Consider the following 25,205-nt stretch of genomic DNA (forward strand, 5'->3'; position numbering starts at 1 on the left):
TCTTCATATCATGCATCATTTCTAGAGCTTCTGTTAATCCCAATATTATACAATTTACATCATTTTGTAATGAATAAAATATATTTTAATATGCATATGCGTTCAACAGATTATTAAATATGGGACAAACGGAATATTAAATAATACAACAAATATTAGTCAGCAATATACATGTGTATTTGTATATATATGTGTGTGTATTTGAATATATGTATGTATGTATATATAGAAGAATCGTTGAGCACCTTTGATTCTTGAACCGAGTCTCTAGACAGAGTCTAGATTTTCAATCTAACGCATTCTTGATCGAACTCTATTTGTGAGATATTTCTAAATTAGAACTGAAGTGGATCTTCAACATTTCCTAATTATATATATTACAAAGTTGATTGCTGTTGTTGTTGTTGTACTCGCTGCATTTTCGCATTTCGATATCAAATATACTTTAACTATGTGCACATATTGACTTATATTGAAGATTGCATTAATTATTATGGAACAGGTTTCAAATAATGATATTAATCATGTTTTGTACAGTGGAACTAGAGCATAACAACGAACATCGCTCTCTCTATCTCTCTCTCTCTCTCTGTCTCACTCACTCACTCTCTTGTCGTGTGTGTCATTCTGCTGCGGTTCGTGTCTCTTTCTGTGCCGCTGCCGTCTCGCTTTGTCCCGCTGGCTGATTGTGGCACGCACTGCTCCCTAGCTCACATTATAGTATTTATGTATACATTTATATATAAATATATATATATTAATATATTTATACGTATATATACACAAAGTATTTGTATAGTACATATTTTATAGAAAGTTATATACAGAGACCGATGTACATTCAAAACTCATGTAAAAAGCTACACTATACGAAACACTTTAAAACTTAATATATAGGCTAAAAATTATAACAGTTGCACAGGCGCCCTGCCCCGAATCCTCAGGCGAAATGCTCTTGGCATCGCCTCGATTCTCTTCACATTGGAACATCCACTGGCCGTCAGTTGCCGTGCGGATCCCGTCGTCGCCTGGCCTGCTAATTGTATTAAATTCTGATCTTGATCCTCGTTTGTTTGTGGTTTTCTTATATGCTTGTATGCTGTTTGATTAGGTCACTTCACCACACTTCACTGCTTTGGCAGCATCTCGGCAGCTGGCGAGGCGGCAGCGCTCGCATTGGCATTAACATTGGCCGCCGACGGCGTCATGGATGTGGGCGCAGTGGGGTCAGCTGCATCCCCGCCGTAGCAGCGCCGCTTGTAGTCACCAAACAAGTCCGGCCGGTGCTGCAGGTCGCGCTGCGGATCGACGTGCACGGATTGAGTAGTGTTTCTGCCATATAGAAAGCAACTTCATTGAATCCAAACTTCATTTTTGTTCTTGATTTCGAGATAGATATTGACGGACTCACCTAGTCTTCGTTAGAACGGTGCAGCCATTCTCGACGACCATGCTGAGCGAGTAGAGCGTGGCCAGGTTGAGCAGGCTATCCTGCTCGTACAGCTCAATGTCCGGCAAACGGATTTGAGTCTGGCGCGCATCCTGCAGGAAGCGCGCAAGCCGTTCATTAACGCCTAATTTAATGCTGAAACCGGGCCGGTCGTTGCCATTGATGCGTCGGCAGCCGGCGCGTATCTCGCGCACCTCCAGCATTTGCAGCGGCGGCGACGAGGAGAGGAATGGATTGGATGTCTCGCCGGACATCTCGCTCTCGATCTGCTTCACGATGGTTGGCATGCCATTCATGCTGCGCTCCGTGTCCATGCAGATGTTGACGTCAATGAAGCCAACACTTCGATTGGCGCCCCCGCCGCTGATCTCAATCGGCTCTGAGCTGGCGGCCAGCTGAAAGCGTGACAAGTCCTGCAAGGCATCTGTAAGCGGAGGCGACTGTGAGGTGCCGCCGCCGTAGCTATCTGTGAAGGGCATCGTTGCTGTGGCCTCCGTGCCAGACATTAGCGTGTCATCCTCGCCAATCGTATCATCGGAGCGTATTTGGGGTAACAGGGATTTCTTGGTCAGCTTCCGCTTGGGATCGTATTTGCCGGGGCCAAATTCGTTGCCGGGCCAATCGGTCAGCTCGTCGTCGCCCTCGCGATCCGTATCGTGCAGTCGATGGCCATCATCGCTGTCCGACGAGGAGCTCAGCGAACTGGAGCTAAGAAAATCGTAAAGCTCACTGCAGTCCATCGACTGCACCTGCAGCGATTGCGGCGTCTGGCAGAAGCGGCGTCTGCGATGCGACTTCGTCGTGGAGCCACTGCCATGGATGTGGCCATAATGCGATTTCTTGCGATGCATTTGATTGTAGTCTGTGACTGCGCTGTCCGCAGACAGCTGCAGCGGCATTTTATCCGAGTGATTCAGCAGCGTCTCAATGTCGCTGACAGGCACAAGTGTTTCCATGCCGAAGCCACCAGGGCCAGCACAACTAGCTGAACTCTCGCTCAGATCTCGCTGTTGTTGCTGCTGCTGGTTGGCCGCTGTTTGTGCAGATTGGAGCAGCACCTGCGCCTCTGCCTGTTCCGGCTCTAGGCCCTCCTCCATGTTCGATGTATTGTCAGTCTTTTGTGCTTGTTGCGTTTGATTTTTCGCAATGCGATTTATCTTGGAGAGCAGCCCCTTGTTGAGTGGCAGTAGGCGATCGCTGTGCGGCTTCGATGTGGATGAATAGCTACGGGGTCGCATCCTATGGTACTCCTCCATGTGCGTGTAGCGTGGCATGCTCGATGAATGTAAATTGCTGGAGACGGCACAGCCGCCACCGTCACGTGCAACGCTAGCGTCGTGATCGCATTCGTGATAGCGATCACGATTGGAGCGCTTCCGTTTGCCGCAAAAGAACAAATGCGATCGATTTCCGCTCTCCGCCTTCAGCAGACGTTTGCGTACTGTGCCCGTGCCGGAGATGCAGCCTCCTAGCATGCCCGGATGCAGCGGCGACTCCGTGAAGCTATGCGGCGACACAGCCAGGTTGCTGTCTTTACTAAACTCAAACTCCATGGACATACGCTTGATCTTTCGTTTCCGCCGAGAATTTGGCTTGTAAAAGCTAAAAAATCAAAACGTAATTATTTGGCTAGGTGTGCTAGCAGGTGCATCAACTCACCGCGCTGGACTAAAGGTGGTCTCGTTCAATGAGTCCGACTCAAGGGCTCCTGTGCCCATCCGAACGGCAGCTGCAGCGTTGAGTGCCTTGACAGGAAGACGCAGTGGAAGCATTGCCTCTGCCTTGTCATCCGAATCACTTGCCGGCAGCATGTCAACGTGTATATGAGGGTCCAAACCATCCACGTTCGCATTGGCATTTGAATGTGCTCCGTGTCCGAGTCCGTGTGCATTATTCAATGTGTCTGTGGGGCTGCTCGACGAATCCTCTGTGGGCTGCGGCGCACAAGCTGCAGGTGAAGTGAAGTGGAAATGAAGTGGTTTCCATGATTTCAGAGGGAGGGGCACATATATCTTGGTTGAAATACTTACGCAAATTACCCGTTGATCGAGTTCTTCGACGCGAGCCCCACCTACCGACGCCGCACGCCCTGTCCATGAGCGATGTCTCCTCCAGGGCGAGGGTCAAGTCGTGCGAGAACTGATCCATTTGCACCAGCACACCCAAATATCAATTGCGTTTCATTAAATTATTGCGTGTGCGTACGCAAAAAATGTAGTGCCAAAAAATATAAATCCAAAGACAAGCCTCAACAATTGGCAGCAGTTTACTCCGATGGCAATATCGATTTTATACTTTCTATCGGCAGCATCTTATGCGTGTCCTCTGGTCACATTGAGCTGCAGAGAAAGCCAAATCGGTTAAAGTATGTTGACCGACTGTTAAAATAATTCTATACATGCTATAAACAAAATCGAATTAAACTGTCTTTAAATTCTTTATTATTATTATTTAATTTAACATATGAAAAATAACTATCATTTTAATTGTGTTATAAAAACAATAGAAACAACTAGGTTTATTCATTGTTTCACAATAAAATAAACACGAACAAAGTAAATATCTGGTGAACATATACATAAAGTATCTAACGTCATGTAACATAAACTTTCTCTATAAATCAATAGGATTTTAACCCAATGCTACGGGTCACTTTTGAATAAGGAAGTTTTATCGTTATGAGTCCAATAACCCCATTTAGCAGAATTTTAATTAACGATAAAAATTAATTTTCTGTCTTTTTCCCTCATTGTATTATGTTGGTATTTTTACATGAATATTTTGTAAAATGCATTTGGTCACATCAATGCCTTGACACAGTGAAATGCAGAAGCTCATGTTCGAAAATAAGTGTTTTCGTTATACTTCGCTCCCCTACTTGACGATTTGTTCGAATTGACGTAAATTTTGTTGCAATCGTAAACTCAATACGCGCAACAATTGTCAGCCAGCGACAACAACAACTTGAATACGCAGCAGCCGCTACGTTCTGTTTTAACTCTGCCGGTTGCCAAAAGAAAAAGTAAAAAACGCCGCGTTTTTTAATTAGTTTGTTATAAATTGGTAAAAACTTTTTTAAAAATGAGTCGCCGACGCGCACATGATACCGAGGATGAGAGTTTCGGTAAGTAAAGCTGAACTCACCGTTTCAGCGAAACTCTAGAACCAATTTATGTTCGCAGACCACAGGAGAAACAAGCGACGCCGCGTCTCAGAGAACCAAGAGATCGAGGACCGCTTGGAGTCGCTTATATTGCGTGTGGGAGAGCGCAGCACCTCGTCGGTGGAGTCGAATCTCGAGGGTCTTGTCTCAGTGCTTGAGGCCGATCTGGGCACATTCCGATTGAAGATCCTGAGGATTCTGTCCGATTGTGCAGTTCGCATGCCCGAAAAGTGCACCGTATACACGACCCTGGTGGGTCTACTTAATGCCAAGAACTATAAATTCGGTGGCGAATTCGTCGATCATATGGTGAAAACGTTTAAGGAGTCTCTTAAGCTATGTCGCTGGGACGCCGCACGCTATTCACTTCGTTTTCTAGCCGACTTGGTCAACTGTCACGTCATCTCAGCCACCAGCCTCCTACAGCTGCTGGACACAATGATCGATGTGTCCAATGAGGATACAGTGCCGCAAGTGCGTCGCGATTGGTTTGTGTTTGCGGTGCTCTCCACTCTTCCGTGGGTGGGCCGAGATCTATATGAAAAGAAGGAGTCGGCACTGGAATCCCTACTGCTGCGTATTGAGGTGTATTTGAATAAGCGCTCGAAGAAGCATCATAATGCGCTGCGCGTCTGGTCATCGGATGCGCCACATCCGCAGGAGGAGTATCTGGACTGCCTGTGGGCGCAGATACGTAAGCTGCGGCAGGACAACTGGGCTGAGAAGCATATACCGCGGCCCTACCTTGTCTTTGACTCCATACTGTGTGAGGCCCTGCAACATAATTTGCCGCAGATCACGCCGCCGCCCCACCATGTTTCGTTTGAGTATCCAATGCCGTGGGTGGTCTATCGCATGTTCGACTATACCGATTGCCCAGACGGACCCAATCTGCCGGGTGCCCACTCCATCGAGCGGTTTCTGATTGAGGAACATCTGCATCATATCATCGAGACGCATCATCATGAGCGCAAGGACTGCGCTGCACAGCTGCTCAACTTTCCATTCAAGCACAAGATCCCATTGGAGTACTGCATTGTGGAGGTCATCTTTGCGGAGCTCTTCCATATGCCGACGCCACGCTATCTGGACATTTGCTATGGCTCCATACTAATCGAACTGTGCAAACTGCAGCCGGGCACCCTACCCCAGGTGCTCGCCCAGGCTACCGAGATCCTGTTCATGCGCATCGACTCCATGAACACCTCGTGCTTCGACCGCTTTGTCAACTGGTTTAGCTACCATTTGAGCAACTTCAAGTTCACGTGGTCCTGGGACGAATGGGACAGCTGCCTGCTGCTCGATGCCGAACATCCGCGCCCCAAGTTCATACAGGAGGTGCTCCAAAAGTGCTTACGGTATGATGATAGCCCTCATTATGTTCCGCACTTACTTTTAACTATAATTGAATGCGCTTCATTTCCAGTCTGTCCTACCATCAGCGCATTACCGAAATGATGCCCACAACATATGCGAAGCTGATTCCGGCCCCACCTGTGCCCAACTACAAGTACACGAACGAGGAGGCTGGTAAGTTCCAAATGTTTTAGCCTAGAGTTGATAACAATCAGTTGCTGAGCAAAAATTCCAACAATTTTTGTCGTTCCATTTGTGTTTGACGTTTTAGCCAGGCAACTTGAGTCAAGTTTTGAACAGGATTCGAATTTCCAAACCAGCCGCCCCACGAAAACAACTCGATTCCCTTCAAATGTATATTGTTTTGGCATGAAAATAACATATATATATATGTGTAGATTTATTCAGTGCTCCGCATTAGAATCTATGTTAATACAAAACTTGAATCAAGTAAAACAAGTAAGAAAGCTCTAGTCGAGACTGCTCGACTACGAGATCCCCTGAACCCTACAAGCAACTGATATTTCAAAAATAATTAGCAAACACACACGCACACACACACGCATACAAACAAACACACGTACACACATACACATGCAAACAAACAGACGCATACACACACACTCACATATACAGGCGATTGCGCTTTGGTTGCGCTGCAGTGTTGGCAATATTAGGAGAACTTATTTGTTGAATAATTTAATTTCTAGACGTACGATCGTAATGAAACTTTCAGAACGTATTCACAATGTTAAAATGTATGTGTATACCGAAGCACAAGTCTCTAGTATTTGATATACGACTTTTACAAAGATGAGGGTGAGGGGGTGGTTTTAGGGGTGGGGGGTAAATTTTAACAAAAACCGAAATTGTATAAAATTCATCTTAATATACATTTTAAATTTGGAGACTCTAGCTTGAAAGATGTAGGAGATATAATTATTTAAGTGATCTTCGATAAGGTTTTTTATCGATAAAAAAATATCGGAATGAGTTATCGTTTTTTAGTGATAAACTCGATCTGCGCGTGATATATACGGACATTTTAAAAAAAAGTTGAAGTCTCTAGCTCTTATATCTTCTGAAATCGACGCGTTCATACATACGGACGGACGGACGGACGGACGGACGGACGGACGGACGGACGGACGGACGGACGGACGGACGGACAGACAGACGGACAGGGCCAAATCGACTCAGCTTGTCGTCCTGATCAAGAATATATATACTTTGTGGGGTCTGCCACGCCTCCTTCTGCCTGTTACATACTTTTAACAAAACCATTATACCCTGATTTCCCATTTTCAATGGGTTCAGGGTATAAAAATAAAAAAAAATATAGTATTAAATAATTGAAATTGGAAGCTCGTCTAATATGGGGTATACCCGACCTATAATCGCGTGCTGGTCTTCCTAGTCCTAGACCTTGATTAGCCATTCAGCCGCTTCCAGTTTTCTTAGACGTAGAATTCTTCGCATTTGGGCATGTCTAGCTGCGCTTCACCTCGTTCTCATCGTCGTCCACTATGATGGGTATCTCCTCGCCGTTCTCGCCCACCTTGATGCTGACGGACTTGCTAACCGACTTCTGGGTGAGCACCTCAATGACTTCGCCAGCTCCCTCGGGCGATGCCACTGTGCTGCTGCTGTTGCTGACTGCAGGCATAGCTGTTGTTGTTGTTGTTGTTGTTGTTGTTCCTGCAGTTGTAGTTGTCGTTGCTGTTGTTGGGAATGCGGTTGGTGGCATAAAGGCCACCTTAGATTCGTGTCGGTGACTGCTCTTGGCTCTACTGTCCACTCCGGTGGCATTTTCCTTGCGGCGCTGCTTCCACTTGGCTACTGCCGGCTGCTCGGTGGTTGTTGTTGTTGTCGTTGTCGATCTGCCCGCGGTGATGCGTGGCGTCGTTCGATAGCGACTCAATGCACGCAGCGGCGTAAAGCTGGTCGAGGTGGACACGAAGCTGGTTCGGCTCGTGGGTGCAGCTCGCGTCGGCGCCATGGATGAGCTTGCTGGGCGCTCTGTGGTCGTGCTGGCTGCTGTTGTTGCCGCAGGCGTGGTCGCCAATTTGTGCTGCTTTTGACTGCCAGCGGGTCGCTGTTCGGGCTGCTGCTGGTGCTGCAGCGCCTGCTGCTCCTGATGCTCCTCTTCCTCTTGCTCAAGTAGCGTCTGCTCCCCGCTGTCAGAGCTCGACTCGAGCTGGGCCGGTGCCGAGTCCTGTTGCGGCTCTTTGTTTGTATAGTTGTGTGGCGTGTCCAAGTGCAGCACATCCACCGGGTGCTGGTGCACATAGAGCGGATCCGGCTCCGAGTAGCGATAGACGGTCTCTTCAAGCGGCTCGCTCTGCACAAAGGACTTTTGCTCCTCCTCCGTGTCGGCAGCGGCGCCTGCATAGATCAGCAGCGGCGACAGCTTGGATGAGTGGTACTTGGAGGACTGCTGGTAGCCTGTTTTAGCCGTTATAGAGAAGTTAAGGACAAGAGAGATTTAAGAGCAAATCTACATTGTAGTCCTTGCTTCACCTCCTGCATACAGAATATCAAAAAGTAGGCGTCGTAGTTACCTGCATAGCTCTGTGGTACGCGCACAAGCGGATGCGGTTCCTGATCCGGACGGTCGTCCTCGCCTGGTTCCAGGGACTCAGCCGAGGCTGTTTCGCGGTGCCCTGACAGCTGAAAGCCACCGTGCGGATCGTGCTGATAGTGTGGCTGATGATGGTGATAGGCTGGTGATGGGCTAGTGGGTGCGGCAAGGGTTGTCAGTTCCGGAGCGAAGCTGGACGGACGGAAGGCGAGATCCGTCTGGCCAGATGGGTTGCCATCCGTCAAGCCATTGGGCGTCATATAGAAATGATGGTGGAAATGATGGGTGACTGGCGGATTGGGCGGTGGCCCAGCCGGCTCAGTGGCGCCCAGCTCGTTGGGCAGCCCATACGGCTCCGGCGGAGTGGGTGCGCCAAATTTGACCGGATAACTGGGTCGATACGTGGTGGCCGGAATGAAATTGGGACGCAAGCCCAGATTGAAGAGGCCCGGAAACAGCTCTAGCTTGGGCGGACCTTTCGTTACATCCTCCTTCAGATACTCACCGATGTTCAGGAGATTCGGCGGTGGCGGTGCCTGGAAGATGCCACGCACAAATGTCGCCTGCGGCTGACGATCCTGACGCCGCTGGGCCAGTGCCTGCCCCTGCGCTTCCTGGTATGTGTGTCGGCCAAAGCTCTGCGGATAATCCGATTCCTTCTGGATGTAGTTCTGTAGCGGCGGCCAGCCCGTGCTCGTGGCCAGCGGAGAGACGCTGAACTTCAGCTCGTAGTGGAAGCGCTGCGGGGAATGCCGAGTGATGCTATCGCGATGTCGAATGCGCTGGACCCGCCACAGCGCCAGGATCTGGCTGCCTGGTGTGCCGCCCTGCGGCCCGTCACTGGCGGGGCCCTCCACAAAGCGGTAGCTGCCGTTCGACGACAGCTGCTCCAGCCGCCCGGTGGCCAGCGTGACAATGTCGCCAAAGCGCGACTGGCTCTGCTGGCCATGCTCGGCATCGGGTACGTAGGGCGTCTGCAGAAAGTCGTGATAGTCGTGCAGCTGGCTGCCGCACAAACGGTTAGTGGAGGGCGAGCGAGCAAGGATGATGAAGAAGAAGAAGAAGAAGAATAAGGATGTTGCACTGGGACGTACCTCAGTTTGCCGGCAGCGGCGCCCATAGCGGCGTCTGTGAAGAGCGTCACATAGGTGACATGCTTCAGGGTGCGCTCCCAGCTGCGCTGGACTGGCGTTGATTGCGTGGACTCATCCTCCTCGTAGTAGATGCGTTTCCCGTGCTGCTGGAGCGCCTGTTTCGGTGTCAACACCAGATCCCGTCCAGCGCCCACAATGGCCAGCGCCTGCTGCTGCTGCTGCTGCAGCTGCAGCTGCATCTGCAATGATGCATTGGAACAGTGAGGAGTCAGTGCAACCACTCAGCAGCGACACCACTTACGATTGCCATGAGTACGCAATAGAATTTCCACATTTTCACATCAACAAAAAGAAGCAAAAAAAGAAAACACACAAACAGAATAAAACAAACGAATCTTTGACAGCTCTTTGGACAACGCGACGTTTGTGCTGCGCGCGCACGTTAGCTCGACTGAAAGGCGTTCACGACGTGCGCACCGCTAATAACAAACCCACAGACAGAGGGGCGAGCCACCGAATGTTGGTGCTGCTTTCGTTGGAGCAGCCAAGCGGCGCATCGCCAGCGGCGGCAAATTTCGCAATCTTTGGCAACGGCCGCGTTTCTACCAACAGCAGCAGCAGCAGCAGCAGGTGGCTCTGCTGTGTCGGTGGTGCGGGCATGGCATGGCTGACGCGCTTTTATGCAACACTTGCGGATGTTTAGACCCGCTTCAAGCCAAAAAAAAAAAAAAATAAAAACCAAAAGCCAAGCCACCCCAGGGCTCAAGTCTAGCCCACATGACCTCGCCCAGCATGAGACTTGTGGAGCAGCCAGCCCACATCACTGCTCTAGAGATTCTGGGCGAGATATGCCTGCTCGCTTCGCTGAAGTTCAATTGTGGAACTGGCCACCAACTGATGCCGTTCCATCCGATTGTCGTTCTCATTGCGTTTCAGTTCACCTTGTCTTCGTTGCTTTTCGTAGAGGGCAAAGATCGCATAAGCGATGGGCCGCCCCCAGAGAGAGAGAGAGAGGTTGCACGGACGGTAGCTGGAAAGCCGTTTGTGCCATTCGAACCAAGACGCGAAATAGAAAGCTCATCATTGGAGAGGTTCAACTGATGGCAGATTAACGAGCCTCTGTGAACATCTCTCAGATTTCGCAGTTCAAGATGAATTCATTAGACAAATACCGCTGGGAAGGGTTTGTCTTGATATAAGAGCGTAAGCCTTCAAGGACGTCTTCCTTCTTGAGTGAGCTGACTGCGCTGAATGTCTTGTAACCTTCTTGTAAAGCTCTGTCAAGAGTCAAGTCTGGGGCCTTGTTCACCCGCGCTGTGCCGCTTCCCATGGCTGTCACGCATGCAAATTAATCATAAAACTATGCGAACTACGACTTGTGCATGTGTTTGTGTGTGTGTGTGGGTGTGCTCTCTTATGTGTGGTTCCTCTCCTCTAATGAGCTTATGTTCTTGCACTTCCGCTTTGTGGTTGGCATTCGTAAACGTTGTGGTTCCGTGACACGCGCTCGCCCCTAATTGAGATACTTCGCATAGATAGTCCGGCTGACCGCGGTGAGCGGAAGAGGCAAATGAAGTGGCCACAGCTGGACACGTTGCGCTCGATGGAGCAGCGCCCTGATCTTTGAAACGCCCTGCCTTGGACATGCCCAATTTGAGCTGAAAGCCAAAGATCCGTGAAAATATACGAATTTGTAGCATCAAGTCGAAGCAAATGCTAATAATCGAGGGTGCATGCCCTGTAATCGAGTAAGCTAGTCACTGGAGAATGTCTTAATAATATGTGTATATATGTGACTAAGAACTGGTATGTAGCAATAAGTTGTTACGTAATAAGTCTACATGGTTTTTCGATCTATTTGTGATAATAGATTTATTGGAAGGCTCACAAGTTATCGATCAGTCAGCAAATCGATAAGTATTGATGACGTTCTTGATATGCTCGATTAATAATTGAATTATATATATATATATTTCGAATATATAGGGTATTTTCAGCCGTACACTCGGTTGTTTCAATACGCTATAATCAAGCTGTACTGCTCGAAGCTTCCATTGAGCTCTGCTGCTGCTGCTGCTGCTGCTGTGTGAACTTTGCTTGCTGATCTTGACACGTTCTGCTGTGGACAATGTGATTCTTGAGAGGCTTTAGCTTTGCTCAGCGCGATGGCCATGTGGCCAGAGCTGCCTGACGGCAATGGGGTCGCGCTGCTCAGTTCCGCATTGTCAGCCTTAATGGGTTTTAAATGCCACTCAATGGACTTGTATGCGTGTTGAGCACGCTCTTCATTGACATAATCGACTCAAGTGCCAATAAATTGCATGTAATGGCAGCTGTCATGAGGTGTGCAGCCAGGTAACTTGCTCGTGGCATGGGGAATGGGCGGCGGGAATGGGTCGGTCATTAGTCTCGCATCAGACAGCAGCAGCAGGCGCTTGGGCCTGGGAGTCGTCCGCTCTGCAGCTTGTTGCCGGTTGGTTCCACGCGGCGGCGCACCGAACGCAATGCAACTGCCAACTGGCGCAAGCGAAAGTGTCAACTGCTGCCGGCGGCGGCAGCAGCTTCGAAATCTTTGCTCGAAATAAGTACGTAATGAATAGTTGCATTCAAAAATGATTTCCGTTTCGTTTCGTTACGATATGCAGCCAATCTGCCCGGCATTACGGTCGCCCTGCAGCTGGTCAGCGCCATCCGGCAGAAGTGCACACCCGAGGAGGTTGTCAACATACTGAAGGAGATACCCAACACCGGCTACAGCGGCGAGGAGATGTCCGACGGCAGCTTCAATGCACTCAAAATCGATGTCTTTGTGCAGACGCTGCTCAATTTGGGCTCCAAGTCGTTCTCCCATAGCTTTGCGGCCATATCGAAATTTCATTCGGTATTCCGTGCACTGGCCGAAACGGAGGAGGCCCAGATCTGTATACTGCATAACATATTTGAGCTCTGGTCCTCGCACCAGCAGATGATGGTGGTGCTGATCGATAAGCTGCTCAAGCTGCAAATAGTCGACTGCTCGGCGGTGGCCACATGGATATTCTCCAAGGAAATGACCGGCGAATTCACAAAAATGTATCTCTGGGAAATACTGCATCTGACCATCAAGAAGATGAACAAGCACGTCATCAAGCTGAGTGAGTAGCCGCTGAATAATTTGCCCACAGCCCCAGGACTTCAATGAATTCATTCGTTTTTATAGATACTGAGCTAAGTGAAGCCAAGGAAAAGCTCTCCAAGGCGGACTCATCGTCCAGCGATACGGATGAGGATACGCCGCACAAACGCAAGAAACCCATCACGCATGCCGATAAGCCATCCGAGGAGGTAAGTCACGTGATGTCTGAAATTTTCGTTTATTTACATTGCTCCCATGTTTGCAGGTCGTCGAGCGCATGGAGGAGAAACTGGAGGCTGCCAATGTGAATCAGAAACGTTTGTTCCTGATCGTCTTTCAGCGCTTCATCATGATACTATCCGAGCATCTGTTGCGCTCCGATACAGATGGACGCGATCCGGACACGGATTGGTATCGGTGGACCATCGGTCGCCTGCAGCAGGTCTTCCTTATGGTAGGTCGAATGAATACGAACATATATTTAATATATATAATCCCATTCTAATTCTTTGACAGCATCACGAGCAAGTGCAGAAATATAGCAGCACGCTGGAGACGCTTCTCTTCACATCCGATCTGGACTCCCACATATTGGAGGTGTTCCAGCAGTTTGTCGCACTGCGCGCCTAACAGACTTCAATGACAAGAACAACAAAATCAACTATAACAACAATAAATGTTAGCTGCCTATTACACCGGCTCTGGCTCTGGATGAGTATCATGCAGCATGCAGCAGCCAAATGGCTGCATTTTAGTTCAGATTTAGTATTTAGTTTTTTTTATGTATGCATACAATTATAACCACACAGACTTCAAGAATATTTGCAGAGAACGACAATTTTTGTAATTTGCAAACAACAAAGTGTACGAAATAAAGTAATGCAATAAACAAAATTATAGAATCATAAGCATAATATACAAACTGTACTACACAGCATTACGTAGAGAATACTTCATTTTGACACGTACAAGTTTCTATTCCAAATATCATTAGTCTAGACACGAACCTTGGTTCATGTATACAGCTAACGAGAAATTCTTCGTGCTCCAATTGAGATATGTTGGTAATATGCAACTGGTGTGAAAGAGAACAATTCAAAATAAAACGCACGATATTATAATTATACAATATATAAATTCTCTTATTTAAGTTTCTCGATTATAAGCACAATCGCGTGTGCAGCTTGAGCTCAATTTGCTATCGTGCAGGTTTGACACTCACTGTGTCAGGGCTACAACTGAAAGAGGTTTTATGTTCACTGTGTCTGCTGAAGCCAAATGAAATGTGGAACGTAAGAGAAAGCCCAGCATACTTTTAGGCAGTGTCGAAAGTTAAGATATACCCGTTTTTTCATAAGCAAGCTTGAACTTTTATTCGCACTCAGATCATGGTATATATATATATATGTATATACATCTATGTATTGTAAATATATATATGGAATGCATTGCCTTTGTATGTTTATAATAGTTATGAAAAAATATATGTTTGTCTCTGCACATTTTGGCACCGGTTTCTGTTCCAGGCATCTGGCTCAACAGCGGAACTGTGACTGATCTATGAGGGCTGTGGGGCGGTAAGGGGTGGGCTATACTATTTGTATTTGATTGTTGCAGAATATCATCATCATTATCATCATCATCAGCATCATCATCGTCGTCATCATCGTCGTCATTATCTTCATCATCATAATCTAGGAGGTGCGCGGCTGGCTGGGAACATATTTCTCCGAGGGCTGATACTGCCACTGGGCGCAGATGGTATCCTGCTCCGTCTGATTGTAACCGGCTCTGGACGAAAGATATAAGATAAGAGATAAAGTAGATACAGGAGGGAGACAGAGGGAGAGAGAGAGAGGGGGTGGAGAAAGTGCAACATTCAACAGGTGAGCATTCGATTAAGATGTGCTTAATTTATTGTTCAAAATAATAGTAAAAAAAAAAAAAAACAAAAATATATTTCTATATACAACAAAAACAAAAATTTCGTAACTTAGGGCATAACATGCAAGTGCTTTGGACATGCTGACTATGAATGCGTGCCCATCCGATCCAGCTACTTAATACTGAGCGGGCATTGAGATGCGGAGATGGGATGATATGGGATGAGCGGAGCAGCTCAGGTCATCTCCAGCCGTAGTCATAGCTGTAGGCATAGCGCGGCCTCACCGCCGCCGGCCGCTCGTAGTAGTAGCCCCTTGGGGGCGGCAGCTCCCGACTGACCGGGGCGTGGAGGCTCTCCCAGAGCAGGCGTGGCCGTTGAACCACCTCGCGCAGTATGTTGACCGCGGCCAGGCCGACGCTGGCGAGCTTCACGCCGAAGCGCCGGGCCGTGTGCTTCAGCGGGGGCAGCGGGGCGGCGAGGGCGCGGCCCTGCGGCTGATCGAGAATCTTGGCAATGAGCTGCTCGGCATGCGGCGGCACATAGAGGTCGGCCTGCCGATACTCGAGCGGGCACTGGCGACGGCCATAAAAGTAATCGTCGAACCTTTGGTGTGCCGAGCACGGGCTGCGCTCCTGGAAGCAGGTCACCTGCACCACATTGTAGAAGATCGCGCCCAGCGTGTTGGCCGTCTCCGTGTTGGCCGCCTGCAGGCAGCGCCTGAACCGCGCATCGCAATCGCAGTGGGAGCGCGTGAAGGTGCCCCGGTTGCAGAGGCCGCGCCGGCAGTCGCCCACGTTGAGCACGTCGGGGCACATGTCGTGCTCGCGGCAGCAGCGATCCTCGCGCACATGCTGGCCCAGGTCGTCGTAGCTGGTGGCGGCGGTGCCGGGGCCGCACCACTTGGTGCCCGGATAGATGAAGCCCAGGCCGCCGCGAAACTCGTGCCCGTAGGATCCCTGACGGCGGCAGACCTCCTCCAGCTCCACGACCGACTCGCGCGGCACCTGGCGTATGCGTCGCGGATCCGACTGCAGCAGCATCCGCTGGATGTCGCCCCTGTTTGCGAAACGAACGAAACGGCGTACAGTTGCAGCTCTGAAGGCGCCCCCGTTGCCTGCCACTGGCCCACTCACCGATCCGTGTGCATCTTGCAGAAGGGATGCCGCGATGACAGCTCCACCATCATGGTCATCGTCATGTCCGATATGAGCACCGCGGAGCCGAGGCTCGGCGTCAATCTCTGGCTGAGCAGCAGCGCCAGCAGCAGCGAAGTCAGCGTCACTGCCCGACGATTCATGACGTCAGCGCCAAGCAAGATCAGAGAGCGAGGCTGCAAGAGCAAGCAAATGAGAGAGTGAGAATGAGCTAATGTCCTTGGAGAGGCAGAGAGTACTGCTCCCATTGGTGTAAAGGCTGAGGATATTACATCTTGATTACAGCTCAATCGAAGAGGCAAGTGAATGACTAAACCAAGGGGAATCGATGGGATTGAGTCAGCTCCGATTAAGTTCAACTGAACGAGCTCATTTGGAATAGTGAACCAATTCAATTATTTAATTTAGAGTTATTAAATAGGCATTACTAAACTCTATACCCCAGACCATATACCATATACCATATCTATTTCTTCAACTTGGATTTAAGAATCAGGTCTGCTATAGGAGTTAATCTTAGAATTATGTTGAGAGTTGTAATTAGAGGTGGGACATGGGTCTATGATTTTCCCTAATTTGCAGGAGTGGTTACAAGCCATAGAAAACGTTGTAGAGGTACTGTAGAAATTGGATATAACGACGGTTCCTTAAACGATGCTATAACCATATACGTTTGATCCCAACAGTTTCTTTGAGCATCGTACGAACTCTGTAGCCGGAGTCGTTATAGCCGGACTCTACTGTATATGGCACATCTAGTACCACATGCCAACGATCTTCAAGTAGTTCATGGTTTCAGCAGGGCTTTAGTCGAAGCCTTCTAGTGGATCTGGTGCAACAAGTGCAGCTCAAACAAAATTTCGTTTAGATGGATCCTAAGCTTCAAACCGTTCAGTTTGCTTAACGAGCTAGTTCAATATCAATATATATACGTAATATCACAATGTCTATGTATGTACATATATGTCAGCTTAGGTATCACAATATATCTTGTAAGAATTGTTTAAGCAGCTAGTGTCAACGTGAGGCTGCGGCTGAAGGACTGGCCAAGAGCTATGTGGGCCATTATTGGCCTCTAATTAGCAGCTGAATGCTGCCGGCTCGCCCGCATCTCGGCTTTTTGCATATGCATGGACCGGTCAGCGCGTTCGCTTGACCTCGCACAGTGGGACGCTGCCATGCGAAAAGTGTTGAGCGCCGCGAAGCCGCGATGAATGCGGCGAGCAAAACAAACTCTATGAAAAGGCCAGAAATGAACAACAACAACAACAACAAAAAAGCAAAACAAAACACATTTGCAATATAAAAGACGCTTCAGAGGCAACAAAAACTCAAAGCGTTAACTAATTATACAATAATTCTTCTTCTTTTTTTTTTGCAAGCTTTGAGGCGAGCTAGAAGGCGCTGGCGGTAGGCGGTGCGGAGGCGGGACAGGGGTTATTGGTGTCGAAACGATGCGGCACAGTTGCTGCCTTAATTGGCCTTTCGCTTTGCTACCAATTCTAGCCAAACCAAGCCAAGCCAAGCCAAGCCAAGAGGTCAAGGCCACTCGGCCTCGCCCACATCCACTTTCCAATTACAGAAGCTACCGAATAGGTCAGCCGGCAAGCGTTAGACAATAGCGCGACAATGCGTAATATTTAACAGGCAAACAGTTTGTCGGCTTGCCGTGCCATACCCTGGCATAAGCCGTGCAGGGAGTATCGAATCGAGCAGTCGCTTCGACACATATTCAGCTCGAATGCGAATGAGGTAGATGGGGAAAGGTAAAGGGGGAGAGATAGAGATAGAGATAGAGTGAAAAAGGAAAATGGTAAATAAATATGGAGAGAGTGAGGCAGAAATCAATTGAGGGAGAGAGAGAGAGAGAGAGAGAGAGAGAGAGAGAGAGAGAGAGAGAGAGAGAGAGAGAGGAAAGAGGGAGAGAGAGAGGAAAAGGGCAGAGAAAAAGAAAAGAGAGTGAGACAAAGTGAGATACATTAATATATATATATGTATATATATATATATATATATATATATATATATATATATATATTGAGAGAGAAATATATGTACAACATAGAGATTATCTGAGAAGGTAATAGAATGATACATCGAGATTATGCAAAGGGAAAAGCTTCAAAAGAATGGGAACGAGACAAAGGAATAGAAATAAAAGAGAAATTGATACAGAGAGAGATGGAGAGAGAGAGAGAGAGAGAGAGAGAGAGAGAGAGAGAGAGAGAGAGAGTGAGAGAGAGACATAGAGGGATATAGATCTATAAAAGATGCTATATGCTTAAACGATTTATATGGAGAGACATAGAGATATATAGGAAAGTACATAAAGGCTAAAAGAAACAACGAACGAAAATCATATGGAGACATGAAGCAAAAATATGTTGAAAGAGTGAGTGACAGAAAGGGATAGATAAAGTGAGTCATTGAATGAGAGCGAGAAAGAGAGAGAATGAATGAGTGAGATAGAGAGGGAGAAACAGAGAGCGAAAGAAAGAATGAATGAGTTAGACAGAGAAAAACAGAGGGGCAGATAAAAAGAGGGTGAGAGAAAGAGAGAGAGAGAAAGAGAGAGAGAGACGCAGAGTCAAATTAAACTGCTTGAGCTCCATATATGCTCATATACAGAGATCAGTGTTGGATAAATAATAACATCATGGATAAATAACATTAGAACTATGTTCAAATGGATGAAGAATAATCACAATGCAAAGGAACAAATGATTTACAATTTGCGTGGACTAAAATGGATCTCTCTTCAAAGTTTCCCACAAGAGAACTCTAAGGGTATTTAAAGTGCCATCAGTTCAAGTGTGGCTGGAATAGTTATTTTTGTGTTTCATTCAGTTGTTTGGCGTTATTTCGCTGACCAGCAGCGACTTTGGCATTTTTGTTTGTTTATCGAACAAGCACACAGCAATTTTTTATACTTTGCTCTTTGTTTTCATATTTATTTTATTTGTTAGCGGGCAAACAACAGAAATGCCATCGAAAAGTGCAAGTCTTTGCGGACAATTAACATTTGAATGCTCTTCGAATGGGTCCCCTCGACTTGGTCGAACAATGCGTCTAGGGGAGAGGAGCAGACATTTAGATACATTTGATCAACAACACAGATCGTAGATCGTCTACTTAGCCTAGTTCTCATAGCTCGCAGAATCAGTTATCAAATCAGAATTGCCATGGGAAACTCTTCGGCTCTCGAACCATTCCGACGAAGCTCGGCAATTGCTCTATTTAGGCCCAATCAAATCGAGCCACGGAGTATTCAATGACAATGAGTGCGACGTGCCTAAGCCTGAATCCCCAATCGAGTCGGAGTCGAATCTGTGTTCCATTCTCTCTCAGTTTTCTTTTTTTTTTGTCTTTAGCTGTTTGTTTTATGGGAGGGACATTGAATTCCAAGGCGTAAACTTTGTACAGTTCACGTCACGTCGGATTATTACAAATAATTAATGATGACATTTCGAGAGCCGCTTATTAGGTACAATAAGTCTGGTATTTATGGGTCGCCAAGAAACTTGACATGCTCGCCGAATGCCCCCGCAGCTGGGGCATTCAGTCGACGACAATCGCTGATCGTTAAACAATTGCCAGCTGTCTGGGGGCCCAAGATCTAGTGGGCGATCAAAAGATTCAGATAAATGCGATATATACATACATATCTGTGACGCAGACAGAGCACTGAGCCAGCGATCAATCTTAATTCGCAACTTGTCAAACAGCTCGAATTAGTCTTCCATGTGTTCAGCTATCAATTTTAATTCCCTTCCGTTTCGCTCAAATGCAGAACAACAGAAATAGACGTCAATCGAGCTCAACCTTGATCTTCAACCCGATCGCGACGACGCGACGGTGTGACCCCCATTTCGGGCAAGGGCTGCGAAGCGAGTCTCTGTTCGTCGAACGATCTTTGGCTTCTGCGTTTGTGGCCCGCTCTGTCGACTGTCGACTGTCCACTGCATACATTTCAATAATAATTTTGCGATCTATTGCCATGCGGCTCGATCGATCCGCTAATCTGCTTGAGCCGACGATCACCATTTGCTGCACTCTACCCTTCAGCCGTTCGCATAATTTTCAATGTCAATGCTTTTCAAATTCATGGCATAAATAGGCATCGCCGCTGAGCCCAGCGGGTCGATCGACGTCTCGCCAAAGACCCGGCGCCGTTGACTCCGTCGTTGTCTGCGGTTCCGTCTCCGTCTCCGTCTCTGTCTTGCTATTATTATATTTATTTGACTAGTCGAAGCACAAGAAAACGAAAACAACAAAATCAAAGTTCGATTTGCTCAAGTACAATGACCGCGGCGCCCAAACTCTTGAGAGATCTATTTAAATTGACATGACTGACTGCCCGCCACTCCCCCCGCCCTGCGCCTCCATCATACTTCTCGCTCGACCTCTGGTCCAGCACTCGACTGTGCTCGGAGATCTGTTGTTGGCTTCTTTTTATGGTTCAACCGACGATTAAAATGAAAATAAAACTAATATCGTGTTGGGCTTGTGCGAGCAGGGCGGGGAGGGGGCATGTCTCAAGCTCTTACTCGCACTTAACGGCCCATCAAGCTGTGAGCTACTGTTAGCCCTCGATAAACTTGTTCAGCCTGCAATTAAGTGCAACGGGCAGCGGTGGAGGACGGCGGACGGCGGGCGGCGGGCGTTGGGGTCTATTGCCAAAGGTCGTTGGGCTGCGCTGGGCGTGGCGCTTGGATCATCAATCACAGCCGCGGCTAATGTTGTTCCTTAGCCACAGAAAGAAATATATGTATAATAATATGAATCTTAAACCTGTAAACAAAAACAATGTCTTCTTCACACTTGCCCCCCCCCCCCCCCCCCCCTCACTCTCCCCTCCCTCTCTAGCTTGACCTAACCCTTCACTTGCCTTCAGCTATCAAGCGCATTGCAACTGGTTTGTATTTATGTATGTTTATCATCATTTCTGTTTCTGTTTCTGCTGCTGCTGCTGCTGTTGTTGTTGTTGTTGTTGTTGTTGCTCGGCTACATTATCTTTGCACTCTGAATGTCACGCCATTCGGTAGCCGATTCTGAGCCACTTCAAAAGCCAAATACGAGTCTCATATATCATCAAATGAGACTGCAGAGAGATCATATGAGATAGCAGCAGCTGGGAGCTGATCTGATATATGTATATACCTATATACATACATACATATATGGACGATGCAAATGCATAAGCAACTGCTCTCATGACTTGGCTAAGGTGTAAGATCGCTCTCTCTCTTACTCTCTCTCATTCTCTCTCTCTCTCTCTCTCTCTCTCTCTCTCTCTGTTGAAACTGCAATCAATTAGCATTTAACTACATAAGCTCTATCATAGGCTGCCTTAATCCATATTAAATCATATTTTCAAGTCTGGGGCCCCTCTATCACCCCCCCCAGCCCCAGCCCCAGCCCCAGTCCCCTTAGCCCTTCCGGCTCAGAGTTACAGCGACAGCTTTAAGACTTGTTCAACATTCAATTTTCGAGCCAAGCTGTTAAGTTTGGACGTGTAATTGTCATGCACACCTGCCCCTGCCCCTCCCCCTCGCACTCGCCATCGACTAACCAACTGCCACGCCTGTCGTCAGTTTTTACCTGCCACTTGAAATGATCTTAATCGCCTTGCTAAAGGTCACCGGCAAGACAACGTGACTGGGCGGGTCCTTGCCCATTAAATGAAGAAGAAGCAGCCGCAGCAGAAACCAGAATTGAAGCCTGCGAATTGGGGTCAAGTTGAAGAGCGCACCGAAGAAGGAGGGCGCTTTGGTTGACCCCCCCCCTCCAGTGTTGGCTCCCTTTGGACAGTAACCATAACAGAGCGGAGGCTTTGTGATGGACAGCGGCAATGACAGTGGCGGTCATTGAACGAGTTGCTGCTGCTGCGACTGCGACTGCGACTGCTGCCAGGTGAAGGTTAACCGTTATAGCCAACAAGCATGGGCAAAGATAAAGCAAATACACAGCCATAAACAAAAGCCGGCCACAGTTGCCACCTGTCTGCAGTGCACGCTAATTGCAGAGTTGCCACGACTCTTCAGACTTCCAATTCTCTAACTGTGAATATCGCCAATGCGGCGCCAATTGGGCCAAAAGGGCTGCAGCGGATGCCAAGAGAGGAGGCAAACGAATCAAATAAAAGGGGGGAATACCCGCTAAGCCTGGAGGACAAGCCCAGAAGTTATATAGATACAACTCTACATAGTAGTAGTAGAACAATTTGCAAGGCCTAGCTCCAAAGGTTCCCAATAATGTATATAATAAGTTATATAAAACAATATGTATCTATAAAAGCTTCTCTAGATTTAAGAACAGTTATTGAGGCTGGCATATGAAGAATATACGAACGGGCGGAGAGAATAATGGACGGATGGAGGTAGTGAGAGACGGAGGGATGTAAGAACGGAGAGACGTGTTAATGGACAGACGGAAGGGAGGATATCTGCGGATATCGGATATCCGTTTTTCTATCTGTCCATCCGCCCTTCCGTCTGTTCATCACACATTCCTCCCTTCTTCCATCGCTCCGGTTGGATATTCAAATAAACAGGCGGATAAGTGGATGGATGGAGAGATACATAGATAGACGAACGGGTAAACGGGTGGACAGTCGGACAGATACTCAGACGGATGGAACGATGAATAGACACACAGACAGATACATATATAGACAAACAGACAGGCGGGCGGATAATCAGGCGGACGGATAGACAGATGGACAGATAGAAACACGGACAGCTGAGCGGGCGGACAGAAGGACACACAAACGGATGGACGGACGCATGAATAGATAGGCGGATGGACAGAGAGGCACACGGACGGATAGACAGACCGACCGAGCGAACGAAGCTGCTGAGTTTCGTCCGTCAGACAGTTGGACGGACACACGGGCGAAAGATGGATTGACTTCACCAAAAACGCGGACAGACTTGGCTAGATCGTCTTAGTCTATGGTCTTAATAGCAATGACTTGAGTGGTAAGAAGAAGCTTTGGCTAAATGCGGCTCAGTCACAGTCAGAAGCCGGTCAGCTAATCAAGCTTTTGGCCCCAACAGAATCTTCGCTTGTTAGCGTTAACTGGGCGCGGTCTTAGCCAGCGCTTGCGCTTTGCTAATCACTATGCAAATTTTGCAGAATTCATTTTGTGGGTGTGCAGGTGTGCGTGTGTGTGTGTGTCTGTGTGTCACAGGTGTGAATTGTGCTAGAGGGTGGCCAGCGGTGCCAGCTGGAGGCCAAGCTTATCTCGCACATGCAAATGTTTGCTGTTCAATATTTGATTTGCTGTATCCACAAATAGTTCTATCTAAAAGCACAGCTCAGGGACGATAAATATAGCAGGTAAATGCTAAATACTAGAAACTATCTGAGTTGGTCAGAGAATAGTACAAATTGAGTTCTAGTTCGTGATCAAGCAAGTATCTATTCAAGGATATTATAACTGGGGAGCCCAATAGGCCATCCAGGACTCCAATATATCTAGGAACGGTCACACTGAATTTAATAGGGAATCAGGCATCAAATGCTGTGATCCAAATTTATATTTATGCATATATCGAATTTAAAATTAAATTCAGCTGAGATATAAAATTGAAAATTCATCTTGATCTTTTAAATTTAGATATAACAAATAAAAAATGGATTTTCAAGCGACTATAGGAAGTCAACAGCGCATCGTATGGATGTGGCTATAGCGAAAAATGATACAGTTTTAGTTTTTTACACTCATTCAGGAGAGTGAATTGAGCATATTGGTTTTGTTTTTGTATATGCTTATCCACATATATGTATATGTATATCTCATTATCAATATACATTAAAATAGTCGTGCGAGTGAGAACTGAACTAAAGTGGAATGTAGTTGAAATAAATATTCATATGTATGTATATATATATTCATATATATATTATTATTATAGAATTGCATCACATTGCCTTTAAAATAGTTTTTACAATTTATTAACTTTTTACTTATATAGCATATGTATATATGTACATATATGTATATCTCCACATATCCTGTTATTAATTCAAGGTCACGACTCGTTGCATTCTCAAATTTCCCATCTTTAACTTTTCAAAATTTCACTCAAGTCTCGTATTTATTAATTTTTTGCTATAGTAAATACACAATTTAACATACTTAAATACCGTTAGCATTAATTTCTAGGCCAATTGATAAGCTTCGGCTCCTTTTGCACTTTCACTTTTGTGACTGTTGCGAGAACTTTTCCACTGCAGTCGCAGCCAGCCCCGCCAGCCCCGCCCACCCCGCGACTCGCCCACAAGCCGTTAAGGCAGCCACCTTTTGACATTTGCTCGACACAGAGCTCTTGCTGTCTCTCTCTCTCTCTCTCTCTCTCTCTCTCTCTCTCTAGCTGCTCAGCTACCCGCCTGTCTCTCTCACTCTCTCTATGTCGCTCTGGCGCGGCCTTCAGTCCTGATGCGAAGTGACCTTCAAAAGGCAGCCAGCAATAACAACAAGAGGAGCAGCAGCAGCAAGGACCACGTGCCAGCTTCTCACACTCACACACACACACAAACTCACACATGAACAAAAAAATACTGTAGAGGATATAAATTCCAGGCAATACAGTTGAATATAATCCGGCACAACCGTTAACCGTTTAAGGTTTACCCGTTTCACCCGGCTGCATTTACCTGGAAGTTTTGCAATAAAATCCTTTGTTCTTTTGATTTTTTATCGTTCTTTTTTTTGTTGTTGTTTTTATTTGTTGTTTACTTTTGCTCAGAGGCTGAGCAAGGAGCACCGCGCGTAGCTGCGAACAGGAGGCTGCTGTTGCCGACGATGCTCACAACAAAACATTTCCGCAACGCGTTTGCGGCGCGACTGAACTTGATTCTGGCGGGCTAAGCGCTGTTCAACTTGGACTTGGCCAAAATTGAAAAGCAACCGTCGATGCCAACAACAACAACAGCACACGCACACGCACACAGATATGCTCACGCATACAGACAGCCAGCAGACGCGGCTAGAAGCTTGAAGCGCGCGCAGCGGGGGCGTTGTGTCCGTCGGAAGCTGCAGCAAGCGAGCGAAATTCAAGTTTGCAGCATTTTTAATTGCATTAGCACGGTCAAAAGCTCAAAAAGCTGCGTTTGACCAGTAAGTAAATAAGCGAAAACAAAGCAACAACATGTATGGACAGTCGCCTAGCAAAGCTACGAACCAAACAGTTGGAACCGAACTAATGTGGATGCTAAGTTGGTGAGGGGTGAGTGTCTTAGCTTTGGGATATCTACATATGTAATACGATTCAGGCAGCTTTGTTATTCTTGTAAATTAATCCGAATATGCATTTATGAATTTCAATATATGTATATGTGAACAAACTAAGGTAAAGGCTGGCAAAACTGTCGCTTCCAACAGAAATGAATGAGCAACAGTC

General features: G+C 47.2%; 4 protein-coding genes across 7 annotated transcripts; 1 reads left to right on the top strand and 3 right to left on the bottom strand.

Moving 5' to 3' along the window:
* Window positions 1–59: 59 nt before the first annotated feature.
* Window positions 60–3,769, bottom strand: LOC108658837 (uncharacterized). Of its 3 annotated transcripts, none has more exons than XM_089264774.1 (4): window positions 3,481–3,769; window positions 3,110–3,398; window positions 1,412–3,052; window positions 60–1,298 (listed from the first exon to the last, which is right to left on the bottom strand). In XM_089264774.1, the coding sequence occupies exons 1-4, from the start codon at window positions 3,596–3,598 to the stop codon at window positions 1,205–1,207; spliced, it is 2,142 nt and encodes a 713-aa protein (XP_089120900.1). In that variant the 5' UTR covers window positions 3,599–3,769; the 3' UTR covers window positions 60–1,204. The 3 variants fall into 3 exon arrangements, with proteins under 3 accessions (XP_089120900.1, XP_030243823.1, XP_030243824.1); XM_030387963.2 differs by having other exon boundaries at window positions 60–1,350; XM_030387964.2 differs by having other exon boundaries at window positions 60–1,332; window positions 3,481–3,766.
* A 466-nt stretch (window positions 3,770–4,235) lies between these two features.
* On the top strand, window positions 4,236–13,667 carry Cbp80 (Nuclear cap-binding protein subunit 1). The gene is made up of 7 exons (XM_089264773.1): window positions 4,236–4,574; window positions 4,633–5,971; window positions 6,040–6,143; window positions 12,290–12,778; window positions 12,844–12,968; window positions 13,025–13,213; window positions 13,276–13,667. The coding sequence occupies exons 1-7, from the start codon at window positions 4,532–4,534 to the stop codon at window positions 13,387–13,389; spliced, it is 2,403 nt and encodes an 800-aa protein (XP_089120899.1). The 5' UTR covers window positions 4,236–4,531; the 3' UTR covers window positions 13,390–13,667.
* On the bottom strand, window positions 7,013–10,380 carry LOC115565205 (uncharacterized). The gene is made up of 4 exons (XM_030390235.2): window positions 9,946–10,380; window positions 9,645–9,871; window positions 8,531–9,555; window positions 7,013–8,414 (listed from the first exon to the last, which is right to left on the bottom strand). The coding sequence occupies exons 1-4, from the start codon at window positions 9,976–9,978 to the stop codon at window positions 7,459–7,461; spliced, it is 2,241 nt and encodes a 746-aa protein (XP_030246095.1). The 5' UTR covers window positions 9,979–10,380; the 3' UTR covers window positions 7,013–7,458.
* Window positions 13,668–14,105: 438 nt separating the features above from the next.
* Window positions 14,106–24,718, bottom strand: LOC108658558 (phospholipase A2 LaPLA2-1). Of its 2 annotated transcripts, XM_089264776.1 has the most exons (5): window positions 24,189–24,408; window positions 23,942–24,148; window positions 15,778–15,974; window positions 15,248–15,700; window positions 14,106–14,550 (listed from the first exon to the last, which is right to left on the bottom strand). In XM_089264776.1, exons 3-5 carry the CDS (start codon window positions 15,939–15,941, stop codon window positions 14,454–14,456), a joined length of 714 nt encoding a protein of 237 aa, XP_089120902.1. In that variant the 5' UTR covers window positions 15,942–15,974; window positions 23,942–24,148; window positions 24,189–24,408; the 3' UTR covers window positions 14,106–14,453. The 2 variants fall into 2 exon arrangements, with proteins under 2 accessions (XP_089120902.1, XP_089120901.1); XM_089264775.1 differs by lacking the exons at window positions 23,942–24,148; window positions 24,189–24,408 and adding an exon at window positions 24,460–24,718.
* Window positions 24,719–25,205: the final 487 nt, after the last annotated feature.

This window comes from Drosophila navojoa, chromosome X (assembly GCF_054131105.1).
Source record: "Drosophila navojoa isolate 15081-1374.11 chromosome X, UAZ_NAV_1.0, whole genome shotgun sequence".
Taxonomy (NCBI): Eukaryota; Metazoa; Arthropoda; class Insecta; order Diptera; family Drosophilidae; genus Drosophila; species Drosophila navojoa.

Coding starts and splice junctions, on each gene's coding strand:
- LOC108658837 (XM_030387963.2), bottom strand. CDS start 3,598: ATGGATCAGTTCTCGCACGACTTGACCCTCGCCCTGGAGGAGACATCG. Junction 3,399..3,480: donor TCGATCAACGGGTAATTTGC/GTAAGTATTTCA, acceptor CTTCACCTGCAG/CTTGTGCGCCGCAGCCCACA. Junction 3,053..3,109: donor ACCACCTTTAGTCCAGCGCG/GTGAGTTGATGC, acceptor TTGATTTTTTAG/CTTTTACAAGCCAAATTCTC.
- Cbp80 (XM_089264773.1), top strand. CDS start 4,532: ATGAGTCGCCGACGCGCACATGATACCGAGGATGAGAGTTTCG. Junction 4,575..4,632: donor TACCGAGGATGAGAGTTTCG/GTAAGTAAAGCT, acceptor TTATGTTCGCAG/ACCACAGGAGAAACAAGCGA. Junction 6,144..12,289: donor GTACACGAACGAGGAGGCTG/GTAAGTTCCAAA, acceptor TACGATATGCAG/CCAATCTGCCCGGCATTACG.
- LOC115565205 (XM_030390235.2), bottom strand. CDS start 9,978: ATGTGGAAATTCTATTGCGTACTCATGGCAATC. Junction 9,872..9,945: donor ATTGCGTACTCATGGCAATC/GTAAGTGGTGTC, acceptor ATGCAGCTGCAG/CTGCAGCAGCAGCAGCAGCA. Junction 9,556..9,644: donor GCCGCTGCCGGCAAACTGAG/GTACGTCCCAGT, acceptor TTTGTGCGGCAG/CCAGCTGCACGACTATCACG.
- LOC108658558 (XM_089264775.1), bottom strand. CDS start 15,941: ATGAATCGTCGGGCAGTGACGCTGACTTCGCTGCTGCTGGCGCTGCTG. Junction 15,701..15,777: donor TGCAAGATGCACACGGATCG/GTGAGTGGGCCA, acceptor TTTCGCAAACAG/GGGCGACATCCAGCGGATGC. Junction 14,551..15,247: donor CCGTGCTCGGCACACCAAAG/GTTCGACGATTA, acceptor TCTTTCGTCCAG/AGCCGGTTACAATCAGACGG.